This window comes from Galeopterus variegatus, unplaced genomic scaffold (genome assembly GCF_000696425.1).
Source record: "Galeopterus variegatus unplaced genomic scaffold, G_variegatus-3.0.2 Scaffold11305, whole genome shotgun sequence".
Taxonomy (NCBI): Eukaryota; Metazoa; Chordata; class Mammalia; order Dermoptera; family Cynocephalidae; genus Galeopterus; species Galeopterus variegatus.
In genome coordinates, this window is record NW_007737416.1 from 6040 (window position 1) to 19258 (window position 13219).

General features: G+C 36.9%; 1 protein-coding gene across 1 annotated transcript in view; it reads left to right on the top strand.

Annotated features, from left to right (window-relative positions):
• The window catches only part of LOC103610561 (thyroid receptor-interacting protein 11-like), a gene marked incomplete at its 5' end in the record, with an annotated part of 48188 nt that overhangs the window by 1018 nt on the left and 33951 nt on the right, over nt 1-13219 (top strand). The window contains 10 exon segments of the mRNA XM_008594709.1: nt 1676-1727; nt 1730-1753; nt 1756-1955; nt 4193-4261; nt 6578-6743; nt 7219-7289; nt 7291-7378; nt 7381-7557; nt 10893-10928; nt 11492-11580. Of these exon segments, the coding sequence (XP_008592931.1) occupies nt 1676-1727; nt 1730-1753; nt 1756-1955; nt 4193-4261; nt 6578-6743; nt 7219-7289; nt 7291-7378; nt 7381-7557; nt 10893-10928; nt 11492-11580 (972 nt within the window).

A 13219-nucleotide genomic window follows, 5' to 3' on the forward strand; every position in this document is an offset into this window, starting at 1 on the left:
GTCTTTTTCAGTTTGTTGATTTAAATGTTCGTGTCTACCATCACTTCATATTTAGGTATTTTAAATTTAGATATATTGATTTCTAGTACCTTCAGTGACATGCTGTTTAAAAATAAAAGTATACCACATTAAAGATAAATATAAAATTTAAAATAGACGTTAAGTTTTTAATCTATTGGGAATTTGATAATTTCATAATACAATAAAGATAAATTACTTCAAAAATAAAATGAATACAGAAAAGCAAAGTTGCAAGTTCAAATTAAAATTAGAAGCCCACTTACTGCCAAATTGCTTTAGAACTCTTTAAACCTTACTCATTGATTTTTGTACTTATGGACTGGTAGCAGACATTCATGGCATCAGTCCATGGACCACACTTTGAGTAGCACTGACTTATAGACATTACGATAGAATAGTAGTTCCTACCCAGGGCTATACAGCTGAACCATTAGTGACACTTAAAAATACACATGCTTATGCCCCCCACGAGATGCAGATTTAGTGTACTGGGAAGGGGCCCTGGTAATTTTCAAAAGCTCCATAGATGATTCTGATGCTTACCCCAAAGAGGAAAACACTGCTGTGGGAAATTTTGGCTTTTTATTTTCTACTTAACTATTGATATTAGAGAGCACATTAAGCATTCAAGTTTGCAAGTTTGTTATTAGAGCTTGCACTGTGTAACTCTACAACTTGATATAAATGTCTGTTGTATAAGGACAACTTTTTGTGTTATAGCTACATATAAAAAAATTGTGTATTTCAGTACTTTTTACTAGGATGAAAGCTAATATGTGACTGTATAAACTGCTCTTTTCTGAATCTATTTGCTGCCCTTGTTGTGATGTTCATATTTCCCCAAAATGCAATTTATTTCATATCATTTTGGGGAAGATGAATGAAATTTGTGTACTACTCTAAATCCCCCTTAGGGAAGGGTCTCTAATATGAAAAACCTGTTTGTTATGACATATGACATAAATGTGTTTGGTTTTTCTTTGTCTAATTGCTTAACTTTACTCATGTAGAAATACTGTTACTTGTTGGCTGTTTTCTCAGTATCACATTTTCCTTAGTTGTGGCAGAGTGTCTTTTGGACTAGTTTGAGTTTTTCATAAAAGGCTTATGACAGTTCTCTCTAGGTTACTCACTTGTGTTTTTAGTAATCTTTCATTCTGAATGGATGTGGCATTATGGTAGATTCTGTGTTCATAATTTCTTTCAGGCTGGGACTTAGTATCCAATACACAAACTGACACAGGTTTCATTTTCTTATCATTTTAAGGTTTGATAATCACAAACAGAACCCTAAGAAATCGCCTATAGTACCCCATACATAGACGATAGCAAACCCACGTTTAACTGAGAAATTCATTGCTTTAGTTAACATGTGAGTGAAGTTCTGATCTTATACCATTTGAAACATTATCTGTGATTTCACTCTGGTGATCATGTTTGTTATTTAAATAACCATATTATGGACAGGATGTTATAGAAGACGTGGGTTCAGTTAACAGAGTACCATTATTTGATAATCTTAATCAGATAACAGAGTACCATTATTTGATCATCTTAAACAAATTATTATACCTTTTAATATTATTAATTTATAAAAAGGTTAATATGGTTATTTTAAAGTACTTTCTCTAAAACATGGATTATAAATATATAGGTAGAAATCAGCCGTCATAAAGCAAGACAGATTGCGCTACAGGATCAGTTGCTGAACTGCAGTCAGCCGCTCAGTCAGTAATTCAGGAGCTGGTGGTTTACCAGCAACCACTGCATCTTCTTCACTCGGTTGTGGGATCAGTCATCGTGCCTCAGCTGTCCGTGATGATGACATGGACTTTGGAGACATTATTTCATTACAACAAGAAATAAACAGATTGTCAAATGAAGTTTCAAGACTCGAATCTGAAGTTGGCCATTGGAAGCATATTGCTCAGGAAGCTAAAATTTTCATGAGTTTTTGAAAATAGTGAGTAAAAGTACTGATGTTATATGAATAGACATATACAGAGCTCTTGGTATTAGAAAGCACTGTGGGCTAGGAAATAGAAAATCTCTGCCAATGACTTTTTTTCTAAGTGATTTTAGTCAGGGCGTCTTTCTCTTTCAGCCTTAGTTTTCCCTTCTGAACAATATTTGGAAAAAATTTTCCAAAAAGAATTTAAAGAAACAGATCCATTTTAAAAAAATAAAATAAAAAGTTTCAAGTCCAGGACTCAAAAGAGATAAAAATTGAATTGTTGTTGATTGAACCAGCACCTTTTCCACTGGAGTCCCTAAAGGCTTCTCTGGTGGAAACATCAGGAGTCTGAAGCACTGCTTGCTTAGATGATGCCTTAGGTTTCTTTTAGCTCTAGGCATGTGTAAAGTGAAATCTGATAATTGGATTATAAAATAAGTTAAACTATTTTGTGTTGTTTCTCATGCATTAGAAATTAAATCCTTGCTATTTTGGGCCATAAGCTTTCTCCCAAGGAACACTATTTTTCTTACATATGAGAGTTAATGGAGTTTGTCAGTAGACATGAGACCTGGAATAAACTGGAGCACTGTTCATTTGGATTTAATTTCATCAGTGTAGAAAAAAACAAAGTATTTAAATAGACTATTTTTCTATCTTTTTGTGAATTTAATCTAGTTATGTAAAGGAGAAATCATCCCAATTAAAATGATCTCTTTCCCAAGTTGCTAGACAGTCCCAGTAACCAAAATAAAACTTAGAAAGGCTGATTTGTTTGTCATCTTATCTCCATAAAGTAGTAGTTCTTAAACTTTGTATCTGTAAGAATATCCTGGGGAACTTGATATTGTAGATTCTCTGGCCTGTCTTCTGAGATTTTGATTTAGTAGCCTTGGAAGCTACATTCAAACAAATAAATACCCCAGGTGATTCTGATGATCTGAGGAACACATTTTAAGAAACACTGCTTAGGTAAGATTTCAAAGGGAAGTGATGGGTTTTTGTTATGTTCACTTTAGCATATCTTAAATGTTTTACTGTATGACAGATCTGTGCTGAAATATAAAGGTGAAAAAAATTGGGACCTTTCAGGACTTAATTTTCTAGCAAGGCATAATAAAAATTATTTGTATTACACTTTACAAGATGCTTCCATATTTATTATCACAATACACCTTATGTTATCCTGATAACTATGTGACCAATTTATTACCTCTACTTTGGAGATAAGGAAACTAAAAGTTAAAGCAATACACCCATTTTCACAGTGATTAAGTTATGATTCAAGAACGTCTTTTGACTCCAAAACCTGTGTTCTTTCCATTATACTGTGTTCCTTCTTTCAGCCCTAGAGCAGTTTTTAGTTTATTAACATGCTATATAGTAAATGTTAATGAACATTACCGGACCGGGACCGGCAACAGGATCGCAACCCTCGGTGTTGCTCCCACACCTCGCTCAGCCAGTGAGCGGGAACCGGTCTGTATGTGGGATCCGAACCCTCGGCAGGAGCGCCACCGCACTCCCAAGCGGCACACTGTAGCAGTGCGCCACCGGGCCGGCCCGATATACACCCATTTTCACAGTGATTAAATTATGATTCAAAAACGTCTTTTGACTCCAAAACCTGTGTTCTTTCCATTATACTGTGTTCCTTCTTTCAGCCCTAGAGCAGCTTTTAGTTTATTAACATGCTATATAGTAAATGTTAATGAACATAAATGACCCACATACAGCTTTGAATGAGAAGAATCCAAAAGTTCTTTAATTTACTTGTCGTACCCCAAATTATTCTGTCTTGGAGTAGAGATCTTCTGGGTAACATCATTTAAAAAAGATTTTTACTTGGATCATTATTAGCATTAATATTGGGTAATTTCCATTTTAGAAATTTCCTTTTAAAAAGCTGCTCAATTATCCTCACATTTGCATTTTGTTAAGCTAAATAAAATATTCTATGATTTTTTCTTCTTCACATTAGCTATTTTATAAAACCATTGTCTCTCCACTTAACAAATTCTCAAATATGATGCCTTTTATTTATTGTGTATTGCTATTGTACTAGGTTCTTTAAAAGGTGCTTGGCATTCATTGATCATAATCTGTCTGAGAAATGCCCCTTTTTTTGAAAAATATCTGTTAATAAAGTAAGTTTGCAACTTCCTATTTAAAAAAAAATCAGTGTAATTATTTTCTAATTCTCTTTTTCTGATCTAGACTTCTAAAGCACAAGGAACACATAGCTCTGATCAAAGAGAAATCTTCAAACTGCAAAATATCATTAAGGTGAGTCAGATTGCTGATTCACAGTTGCTATTATACATCTAAAATCTTATTAATAGCATAAGCGTATTGTATTAGTCTGTTTTGTATTGCTATAACAGAATACTTGGAACTGGGTAATTTATAAAGAAAATGAGATTTATTGCTTAAAGTTTCTGAGGCTGGGAAGTCCAAAGTCCATCTGGTGGTGAGGACAGTGACCCAGGGGTCTCACATTGCAAGATGGTGGAAGCAGAGAGAGCAGAGAGAAAGACAGACTCTCCTCTTCTTTTTAAAGCCCTCAGAACCACACCCCTGACCACCATTTTTAACCCATTCCCTCCAGCGAGGTCCTACAATCCAATCACCTCCTCAAGGCTCCACCTTTCTATTACCATAATAGGATTTCCCACCCTCTTAACAGTCACAGTGTGGGCTAAGTTTCTAATACATAAAACTTGGGGGACACAATTCAAGCTTCAGGGAGTTTTGGGGGGACGTAATTCAATCCACTTCATTCCACCCCTGGCTCCCCCAGACTCTGTGGTTGAGCTAAATTGCTGCTTTGCTGCTGTTTCCCTAGGGAAGCCTTTTTGTGCAGCTCAGGGTTTAATGGTTGACCTTACAGGTACTTCCAGCTCTCCAGAGACCTGGTGCACCTGGATTGTGTAGAAACTCTGACCTGGGCCTGAGTTTTTTCATCACACTGCACCCCCTGCAATTCTGCATTCCCGACCAGTCTCCTCTGAGTGGTCCTGTGCTGATTGGGGGGCTGATTGGCTGTCCTTGCTGTGTCCCAGTGTTCTCCTGGTGGGCCTGTCTTCCCCACCACCCATGCTTCAAACACTTCCCATGGGACGGGCCGTGCACCAGTCCCTGGTGATGACTCACTGGCCTCTGAATGGCTCCCGTTTTTCGGCTGTTCTAGCTCCTCACTCCTGTGAGGGTTCACAGGAACCCTATTAATGGTCTTGCTGTCCTGGGGGCCACCAAGGCCCCCTTTTCCCCTGCCACCTCCAAGTAACTCCATCTGAAGGGCACAGCTGTGGCTTCTGCTGGCTCCTGCTCTGTGCACTCAGCAGCTTAAGCATTAAAGCTGTGATGACCTGAAACTCTCAGAGCAGTTTTTTCTTTCTCTCATCGTGGTTTCTCCCACCTTCATGAACTCCACAGGTCTCTCTTCTTCTTCCCCTGAACTCCAGTGGCCCCAGCTTGGCTGATGTTACATTTTTATAGTTCTAAATTGGTTGATTTGTGAGAGAGAGTGACGCTGGAGACTGTCTATTCTGCCCTCTTGACTGGAGCTTCCTGCTTTTATTATTATTACAACACTTGTTTGGGTGGGTTCCAAAGTCCGACCTGTGTTTGAATGTTCATTGTGCTATTTACCATCTGTGTTACTTTGGGCAAGTTACTTAACCTTTCCAGGCTTCTATTTTATCATCAATAAAGTAGATGTCGTCATAATACCTACCTTGTAGGATTGTTTTGAGGTTTATATTTATTATTTTTATTTATTTATTTATTTGAGGTTTAAATATAAAGCTGTTAGCCCAGCACTGGCACATAAATAAGTGCATAGGATTAAAGAATACCTATACTTATTTTCTCAGGAAGTAGAAGCTAATGTATAGATTAGGATTCTTGGTTAGCAGCAAAAACTATCTCTAGCTAAGTAAAGGAAAAGAGGATTTACTGGAAGGACCTGGTGTAGTCCATCCATAGGACTGGAGGAAGAGATGAGCATTCTGGCCACAGGAAGGACAGGAGTGGGGACAGTGTCAGGAATCTAGGAAGTGGGATACAGCAGACAGACTCTTGAAGGTGCAGCTATCATGAAACTTCCCGTCCAACCAATTTCTCTCTTTTGAGAACTCAGCTCAAGATCTAGGTTCCTGGGAGAGACACTGGTCTTCTCAACTTGGGTAGCAAGGCACCTTGGTTGACAGTTTGGAATTCCAATCAAGACTGGTAGATAGAAAGGCTGAGTGAGAGGATGGGGATAGTAGGATAACAGATGCAGATTGGCCAGAGGGTTGATAGCTGGTATTGGTGGAATATGTCATTAGGAAAAGATAGTTTTGTTTATCTTTTGTTTCAGTGTTTTCTTGCTGGTATTCCCTCTTTAAAAGTAGAAAAACTGCTTTTAAGGCCTAAGAAGGGAAAGGGTGTAGTCTTTCAGAATTGTCCTAATTTGGGGCCTGTGTTTAAATTCTTTTCAGCCTTGACATATTCAGAGAATTATTTTTAACAAAATGGACTTTCAGACAAAAGTAAAATAAATAGCTTAGGTAAATTTATTGATCATAAACATGGTTAAATTTGTTTTTATTTTTTAAGGAACTTAAACAGAACCGAAGTCAGGAAATTGATGACCATCAACATGACATGTCAGTATTGCAGAATGTACATCAACAGAAATTGACACAAATGCATCTCCTGTATCGAGAGGAATTAAGCTACTATGAAGAACGAACTGAAGAACTCAAAAACGTGTTACAAGAATGTTATTAGATTTATTAATTTAACATGTTAGATGACATACTTAAATGACAATTCTAGCACTCTGAGACCAGGAAACTGCTATAAATTTGCACTAAGTTCTAAAGAATGAGTAAATGACTAGCTCTGCTTGTCTGCCAGAAATTTGCTATGGCACCACTACTTTCAAGATTTTGCAAAAATGGAAAGGTCCTTTTGCATTTGTGGTAAATAATTATAATTCATAGATTTTTTTTTTTTTGCATTGTTTGGTGGTCATATTTTACTTTCTTTCAAACTCAGGTCCATAGGGTTTTAGTTTCTGATTCAAATCCTATGTTTCCCCAACTTTTTATTTATTTAAACATGCTTAGTTTAGTATGGTAATTTAATTTTTCTTTTTAAGCTTTCAAGTTCTGAACTCTTAAATGTTAGTTGTAAATAGCAAGCTATTTACTTCTTGATTCTTAGCATTTGATATCCTTGACTTTATATTCTAGGTGGGTCAGGAGTTACAGGAACTGATCATTCTAAAATCTATGAGATGCAAAAAACTATTCAAGTTCTACAAAGTGGAAAAAATGGAATCTACAAAAAAAAATGAAGAACTTGAGGATAAAATAAAAGACATAAATGAAAAATTATCTTCTGCAGAAAATGACAAGAGCAACTAAACATGGAAAAGAGACAAATAATTGAAGAATGTGAAAGCTTGAAACTGGATTGCAGTACGTTGCAATCTTATGCTATGAAGCAAAGTGATTGTGTGACAGAAAAGGATAGAATTCTTCCACAGAGTACATCAGTGGAAGAAGTCACACTACAACAAGCACTGCCTGGTATAAAATGCTTGGAACTTATTTCAGACTGGTATTTCATTGCACACTAGTTGTTTTTAAACACTTGAATAAATGAATACTTCTTGGAAATGGAGTATTCATGGAAACAACTTTGAGTAAGTTGAGAATTGCTTGGTTTGGATTCAGTGCCATAGTTAATAATAGATCACAAATAGGAATTTTCTCCTAAAAATGGTTAAGTATTGGCTTAGTGTTTCTCAACCTACCTTCGTTATCCTTTTATTTACATGTAACTCATTGATTTATGAGGCCATGCAGATATCTGAGAAAAGTTTATGTACGTTGACATTTTGGGGAGGAGGTAACGGTCTGTTTCTTGTAATCCATATTGAATACTTCCTGTAACTCATCAGGGCCCAAACCCTCCAGTTAAGGAATGCAGTCTTTCTTCTTCAAAAATCTGTTGGTGCCTTTTGAAGTGATCTCCTATATCAAGCAAAGGCCTGAGTAGTAAGAGCCATAGATCTTCTGCCATTTTCCATGCTAAAGATGATATTTACAGTATTGGATGAAATACACCAGTATGCCTTCATGGCAGGAAAACATGATGGGAACTCTTCCGCTGAAAAGATGCATTTCATTTTGCACTTTGTCCTTCTCTCACACTAAATGAAAAGCAAGTTATTCCCTTGCTTTTACCTTTTTTTTATTTGGTTGCTGACTGGTTTGGGGATCTGAACCCCTTGACCTTGGTGTTACCAGCACTGTATGACAACCAACTGAGCTAACCAGCCAGTCCTGAACAGTTATAGGCTCCCATGTGGGAAGACTTAGTTTTAATCCTTTAATTTATTTAATGAAAAGCAAGTTATTCCCTTGCTTTTACCTTTTTTTTATTTGGTTGCTGACTGGTTTGGGGATCTGAACCCCTTGACCTTGGTGTTACCAGCACTGTATGACAACCAACTGAGCTAACCAGCCAGTCCTGAACAGTTATAGGCTCCCATGTGGGAAGACTTAGTTTTAATCCTTTAATTTATTTAATGAAAAGCAAGTTATTCCCTTGCTTTTACCTTTTTTTTATTTGGTTGCTGACTGGTTTGGGGATCTGAACCCCTTGACCTTGGTGTTACCAGCACTGTATGACAACCAACTGAGCTAACCAGCCAGTCCTGAACAGTTATAGGCTCCCATGTGGGAAGACTTAGTTTTAATCCTTTAATTTATTTAATGAAAAGCAAGTTATTCCCTTGCTTTTACCTTTTTTTTATTTGGTTGCTGACTGGTTTGGGGATCTGAACCCCTTGACCTTGGTGTTACCAGCACTGTATGACAACCAACTGAGCTAACCAGCCAGTCCTGAACAGTTATAGGCTCCCATGTGGGAAGACTTAGTTTTAATCCTTTAATTTATTTAATGAAAAGCAAGTTATTCCCTTGCTTTTACCTTTTTTTTATTTGGTTGCTGACTGGTTTGGGGATCTGAACCCCTTGACCTTGGTGTTACCAGCACTGTATGACAACCAACTGAGCTAACCAGCCAGTCCTGAACAGTTATAGGCTCCCATGTGGGAAGACTTAGTTTTAATCCTTTAATTTATTTAATGAAAAGCAAGTTATTCCCTTGCTTTTACCTTTTTTTTATTTGGTTGCTGACTGGTTTGGGGATCTGAACCCCTTGACCTTGGTGTTACCAGCACTGTATGACAACCAACTGAGCTAACCAGCCAGTCCTGAACAGTTATAGGCTCCCATGTGGGAAGACTTAGTTTTAATCCTTTAATTTATTTAATGAAAAGCAAGTTATTCCCTTGCTTTTACCTTTTTTTTATTTGGTTGCTGACTGGTTTGGGGATCTGAACCCCTTGACCTTGGTGTTACCAGCACTGTATGACAACCAACTGAGCTAACCAGCCAGTCCTTAACAGTTATAGTCTCCCATGTGGGAAGACTTAGTTTTAATTCTTTAATTTATTTTTTGGGCCCCTGGCCAGTATGAGAATCCAAACCCTTGACCATGGTATTCTGATACTGTGCTCTAACTGAGCTAACTGGCCAGCCCCCATTCCCATGTTTTTAGTACTTTGTGCTCCCTGTGAACTTCAGGATGAGGTCTAAACTTCTTAGTTGGACATGTAATGTCCATCATGATCTGTTCCCTGTCTGCCTCTTTTGTTTCCACTCTTCCCATTCTCCTCACATTCTGAGCTTTAGCCATATTGAACTTTCTATAGCTTCTGAAACCAATGGTGTTGTCTCTTTGCTCTGTCGCCTTTGCTGGTTTCTCTGTGTGGACTGTTGCCATGTTTCTTTTAGCTAACTCTTACTATTTTGATTCAGTATGGGTATTACCTCAACTGGGAGGTACCTAGCACTGCCACTTCCCTGGCCCCATTGGCTCCCCCTAGTCTGGATTAGGTGTTTGCCTTTTTTTCCCTCTCATAGCACTTTGTACTCACTGTATCACACTGTATTGTAATCATATATTCACTAGTTTTCCTTCCCCTCTGAATTGTACGCTCTTTGAGAGCAAGGACTACATTTTTACATCTTGTGGTCTAGCACCTGTCCTCATGGTAAATGTTCAGTATTTCTTTGAATGAAAGTCAAATGTATGACCTCAGCTGAACTCATGGTATTGCCTTTGTGTTCCTCTTCCAGAATCTCTTCTATTTATGGATCTATCTATACTACCAGATTGAATGGTCTTTTTACCAATAGTCATGTCTAAATCACTTTAGCTAATTGATACTATCATATTGTTGTGGTATAAATATATATTTATTGCTTTTAAGGGTTTTTTTCCCCTTCAGTCTTAGACCTTATGCTGTTTCTTGCTACCCAAACTAATTAACTCATTTTGAAATGTAGTTGTTAGTATTTTTATCAAGGTGATAACTTATGACTCATTCAGAATACAATCATAGTTCTTTCTTATACATTTCCATAGAATTGGATTTTAACATGTCTTTTTGTTTGTTTGTTTTTTTGTTTTTAAAAGATGACCAGTAAGGGGATCTTAACCCTTGACTTGGTGTTGTCAGCACCATGCACTCTGCAGTGAGCTAACCGGCCATCCCTATGTAGGGATCTGAACCCGTGGCCTTGGTGTTATCAGCACCACACTCTCCCATGTGAGCCATGGGCCGGCCCTTAACATGGTTTTTAACCGGCACTTATATTATGATTTCTTTGGTATAATCAAAATAGAAATACAAAACAACAAAAATGTGCTTCACTTGGAACTGTTGGCACTTGTTAATTAAGCTTATAAGTATACTTTGTTTTAATTGGGTTGCATTTCTTAGTTTAATATAGGAGGTAATAAGTTATTTAAATTTTTTTAATGTCAGGTTCATTTGTTGTTTTTACAGATGCTGAAAATGAAATGAGACTGAATAGTTTAAACCAGATAAACTCATTTTAAGGGAGACAGTTTTTGACATTGGTGTAGCAAGAAAAAGTATTTCAATTTATTATAGGTGATTATTTTTTTTTCAAAAATTCATGTGAATTTACCCTAAGAACTTTCATTTGAGTGATTTTATGTTTGCTGATTAATAAATCACAAATTGACATAATTTACAAAGTTGCATGATTGAAAAATACAGGTGTATCTTTTTGAAGATTAATTTGACAAATGTTATATGTGTAGAGACAGGGGAAGCAGATCCTATACTGAAGCGAGGAATGAATTTTGATTTTCCTTGTTGAATTTGAGGATTTGTTTCTATTTCTAATAATTACAAGTTATTTTGTAAGTAAATAAAAATAAATATATGTATATACTTTAATATAATAAAGAGATCTATAAGAATGTCTAAAATGAGTGGCTTTTAAGACGGTTCAATGTTAAATTCTTATAATTTTTATATATCACTAAAAAAATTAGAAACACAGTTACATAGTTTGCCTGCTTTTTTGTAAACTGGAAATTTCTTGTTATCTGAAAACACTGCTTTAACATTTTTGTAGGATAACAATCTCACTGAAGACAATGTGAACCTTCAAATGCTTGTCCAAGTTTTAGAAAAAGCGAATTCATTATTGAGCCAAGAAAAGGTGGGTGCTGTAAAAATTGGGGCAGAATTGGGCCGAGCCCGTGGCGCACTTGGGAGAGTGCGGCGCTGGGAGCATAGCAGCGCTCCCGCCGTGGGTTTGAATCCTATATAGGGATGACCATTGCGCTCACAGCACTCACTGGCTGTGTGCGGTGCCGCCGGTCTCAAAAAGGACAAAAAAAAAAAAAAAAAAAAAAAAAAAAAAAAATTGGGGCAGAATTAAAATGCTGTGTGTATTATGCTTTACAGCTAATGGCCAGTTTATATCAAAACTGAGAATCCTCTGGATAAAGCTGATCATCACTGATGCTTGTCAGGCCAGGTTGAAATACCTGGACAAGGTTAAGGGTATGAGAGACTGGCCAGAGTTTATGTTTAGAGATAAGCCAGTAGGCACACAGATGTGAGCAGAAAAGATAGGTACAGGCCCCATTTTGGTTTCTGATGAAGGCCTGACAGCAGCAGCATACATGGGTGGGTCGAGGGGTCTGGAGGGGCATACTGTAATAACTGTAGCTCCTGCTTATGTGCTCCAGAATGTGTCCATTGTGGTGGACAGGATTTCTTTGTGGTGAGGGGTTAAGAGGGACAGTTTCAGTGGTAGAAGTAGGGTCTTTCTTGTACATGTTGGTAGCAAGGATCGAATTCTTGGGATTAAAATTCTGTATGGGGAGAGGTATTCTTAGGTCTGTACCACTTGACAGTAAGTCCTTGGCTAAGGCAGGTGCTTAAATATGGGACATTTGTAAGCTGGTGTTAAATTAAAGGCCAATGTCTGGATTCAATTTAAATTTTTAATTTTTTTAAGTAATACATGTTTACTGATATATGTATTCAGTAATACTCATACATACTGAAAAACTTCAGACAGTGCGAGTGGAGTATCCTTTGCTTGGCCTTTCCCAGAGGTGATCTCTTTTACTGCTTTCTGTTATATCTTTTCAGACTATATCTATGCATGTATGATTTTATATCTAAAGAGATTTTTAAAAAATACGTGTCAGCATACTAAAAATATTGTTCTTACACACCTTAACATTATATTTTCAGCATCTTTCTACATTAGTATATAGGCAGTGTTTCTCAAAGAGGGTGCCATTGTCATTTAAGTGAGAAGATTCTTAGTTGTGTGCACTGTCTCATTCATTGTAGGATCTTTGCCCCCACTTTTTATATACCCACTAAATGCCAGTCACTTTTTAAATTACTATATTATAAATGAGGATATTTCAAAAAGTTTATAGAAAGATTCATATTATCTTTTAATTCTATTCTGCAAATTTTTTGAAGTACCATCATATATTTTCTCTGTTCTGTTTCTGCTCCCATTGTTTTCTGCTGTTTACCTGACTGGCCTAAGTATATTTTATAGTTTGCAGACTCTCTGCACATATTTGGTAGGGCCTGTAACATTTTCATGATATTCTTGGATTCTGTAGCTATTCCCAATAGCTGTTTCTCCTTTCTTTTGATGCCAAGTAGTCCATTCTAACTATTCCTTGAATTGTGTCTGCTGTGGGGCTGCTTACTGATAAGAAATACCAGAAGACACAAAGGTGGAGGGTTCAATCCCTGTACCAACCAGCCACCAAAAAAAAAAAGAATGCCAAAAGTACCTTCAAAGCTGTATGTCCTCTTAA